Source organism: Adiantum capillus-veneris, chromosome 7 (assembly GCF_014529385.1).
Source record: "Adiantum capillus-veneris isolate H3 chromosome 7, ASM1452938v2, whole genome shotgun sequence".
NCBI classification, from domain to species: Eukaryota; Viridiplantae; Streptophyta; class Polypodiopsida; order Polypodiales; family Pteridaceae; genus Adiantum; species Adiantum capillus-veneris.
The window spans coordinates 114,269,793-114,273,140 of record NC_140937.1 but is presented as its reverse complement, the minus strand read 5'-3'; the positions used below and the strand labels follow the sequence as shown (position 1 = coordinate 114,273,140).

Genomic DNA, 3,348 nt, shown 5'->3' with positions numbered 1-3,348 from the left:
AGGCCACGAGGGCCAGTAGGAGGAAGGGATGCCGCAGAAGAGCCATACTGAATTAGCTAGTTAGTGAGGGGGTGAGGAGGTGACAGAGCAGCTGCTCCCAGTACGTACCGGCCAGCTGGAGCTGTTGAGCAGGCCTCCCTCCAGCGTTATAAGCCCGGCAGTCCACTCGACGATGATCAGCTTAGTGAGCTCGCCGTGCGGGCACGATGTCGGACGTGCCCCCCCGGAATCTATTAGTTAAATTAAAGGGAAAATTACCAAACAAAATACCCCTCTAATTTGTGGAATTTCCCAAAATACCCATCAAATTTCAAAATCTCCCAAATTACCCCACATATTTTGTCATTTATTCCCGAAACGCTCTTGAAATTTTCCAAACTAAAGATGATTGTTTTTGTAGCTTTTCATAAGAAGACTATTTGTCTATCTATACTAGATACATGGCTATGTAGGCTATGGAGATGAATTGCTTCATTATTTTTAGACATAATTGCCTTTATTGGGAAGTGATTTGTGACAAATTACATGCTAAACACTAAAAAAACGGATCTCAATTGTCAAGAAAGGATAAAGATCGGGGAATTGTGAAGAATCGAACCATAACAGTTACAAGGTTAATTTTGAAATTTTTGAATTTTGGTAATTTTTCCAAAATTAAGTTTACGCCAAACTTTTGCTCCAACTTTTGCATCTGAGTTTCACCAATGACCTCACAGATAGAGGTATTTGTGTCTACCAATGAAATAACCTCACAGATAGAGGTATTTGTGTCTACCAATGAAATGAGCCATTATCATAGATGTATATTATTGGTATGGTATTTTATTGGTCTCATATTGTTATCACTATATAAGTATTTTTTTGCGACTTATTTTTTGCATGGGTGGGGTGCAGATGTACAAGGAGGGCTCAATAGAATGGGACAATAGAGTTATATGTTAGAGCTAAGAGGGAGCTAAGGCCTTCATGCTAGAAAGAACATGCAACATTTTTTGATTCAATTCTTGACAATTTCTCTTTAATATTGGTAAGCGAGCAAGTGTTCATATTCCCATGCATATTATTTGTATATTGAGCTCTTATTGAAAAGCAAATCTTTCCCTTGTACAAATAGTTTCTTGAACAGTATAGACATGGGCATCCATGTGCTAGAGTTAAGTTCTTCATGCGAGAATGAAAATATACCCTTGTTTGATTCACGTCCTAGCGGTTTTTGTTATTTCTATGATGATAGGTCAATCCCTGCCTATATTGTTTATGTTTTATGCTTTTTTTCCCTAAGGTCCCTTATTAAGAAGCAGGTCTTTTTAACATTACCAAAGAGTTTTGAGATAGCTATAGAAATGAAAGTACATGAATATCTACATAGATTCAAAGAGTTGATCTACCCTGGTATTCGTGCAACGGTACAAATTATAGGCAACCACAAAGCGATATCATAGGACCATTGTGAAACATTCAACATAGTTGGTAAAAAGTATATGTGAGTAACGGAAAGAATCTAATGAGGAATTGAGGTTTTAAGCCCACACATAGACCATTAAAATGAATGAAAAGATTTGATGAGATTCTATGATGGATGAAGATAATCAATTTCTAGAATGGCTCTTGTCTTTTAATTCAAAAGAATAACTACATTTAGAACATCCTCCACATTTTGTTGGGGTGATGTTATTGATGTCGTGAATAAGGGGTGATCCTAGTAAGATGGGGGAGGTGGAGAAGGTGAAGTGTAAGGAGGGTCGTATACAATAGGGGGAGGGGGGGAGGTATAGGTTGAAGAAGGCTCATAGGTTGGTGGTGGAGGGGACTTGTAGATGGGTGAGGGCTCGTAGTAGGTGGGGGGTGGGGGAGACTTGTAGATGGGGGAGGGCTCATAGTAGGTGGGAGGTGGGGGAGACTTGTAGACTGGGGAGGGGTCATAGTATGTGGGGGGAGGAGGAGACTTGTAGACTGGGAAGGGGTCATAGTATGTGGGGGGAGGAGGGGACTTGTAGACAGGAGAAGGGGTGTAGTAGGTAGGAGGAGGGGGGGACTTGTAAACGGGAGAAGGGGTATAGTAGGGCGGCTTGTAGATGGGCTTGGGCTTGTAGTAGGGCTTAGGCTTGTAGTAGTAGTAGGGCTTGGGCTTGTAGTAGTCGGGCTTAGGCTTGTAGTAGACTGGCTTTGGCTCCGGCTTGTAGTAGTAGGATTTGGGTTTGGGCTTGGAATAATAGTAGGGCTTGGGCTTGTAGTAGTAGGATTTGGGTTTGGGCTTGTAGTAGTAGGGCTTGGGCTTGGGCTTGTAGTAGTAGTAGGGTTTGGGGTCATAATAGGCCGGGGAAGGGGAGGGCTTCTTGTAGTAGGGCACAGCAGGCGACTTTGTGTAGTCCTCCTCCTCCTTCTTCTTTGGGTAGTAGCCGCTCTCCTCCGGTGGGTAGTAGCTGGCCTGGACGCTAAGGAAGGCGGAGGCCACGAGGGCCAGCAGGAGGAGGAAGGGTTGCCGCAGAAGAGCCATACTGAATTAGGTAGTTAGTGAGGGGGTGACGAGGTCACAGAGCTGTTGAGCAGGCCAGCTGGAGCTGTTGAGCAGGCCTCCCTCCAGCGTTATAAGCCCGGCCACCTTTGACTTGCAACAGCGAATTCCCCGGCCGTGCAGCTGGTCAGCCACCAACAGACCATGATCAGCTTAGTGCGCTCGCCGTGCGGGCACGATGCCGGACGTGCCCCCCCCGGAATCATTAGTTAAATTAAAGGGAAAATTACCAAACAAAATACCCCTCTAATTTGTGGAATTTCCCAAAATACCCATCAAATTTCAAAATCTCCCAAATTGCCCCACATATTTTGTCATCAATTCCCGAAATGCTCTTGAAATTTTCCAAACTAAAGATGATTCTTTTTGTAGCTTTTCATAAGAAGACTATTTGTCTATCTATACAAGATACATGGCTATGTAGGCTTTGGAGATGAATTGCTTCATTATTTTTAGACATAATTGCCTTTATTGGGAAGTGATTTGTGACAAATTACATGCTAAACACTAAAAAAACGGATCTCAATTGTCAAGAAAGGATAAAGATCAGGGAACTGTGAACAATCGAACCATAACAGTTACAAGGTTAATTTGGGAATTTTTGAAATTTGAGGGCTATTTTGGGAGTTTCCACAAATTAGAGAGGTATTTTGGTAATTTTCCCTAACTTAAGTTTACGCCAAACTTTTGCTCCAACTTTTGCATATGAGTTTATTCTTTTGCCTATATATATATATATATATACCTTAGATAAATAGTTTCACCAATGACCTCACAGATAGAGGTATTTGTGTCTACCAATGAAATGAGCCATTATCATAGATGTATATTAT

The 3,348-nt window shown here is 42.1% G+C and overlaps 1 protein-coding gene across 1 annotated transcript; it reads right to left on the bottom strand.

The window, feature by feature from the left end:
• Positions 1–1,554: 1,554 nt before the first annotated feature.
• On the bottom strand, positions 1,555–2,557 carry LOC147454460 (uncharacterized). Its single transcript, XM_086517343.1, has one exon. It carries the CDS (start codon positions 2,495–2,497, stop codon positions 1,700–1,702), a length of 798 nt encoding a protein of 265 aa, XP_086373469.1. The 5' UTR covers positions 2,498–2,557; the 3' UTR covers positions 1,555–1,699.
• Between the last annotated feature and the right edge of the window lie 791 nt (positions 2,558–3,348).

Excerpts from the sequence above, each read along its gene's own strand:
- LOC147454460 (XM_086517343.1), bottom strand. The coding sequence starts at position 2,497 with ATGGCTCTTCTGCGGCAACCCTTCCTCCTCCTGCTGGCCCTCGTGGCC.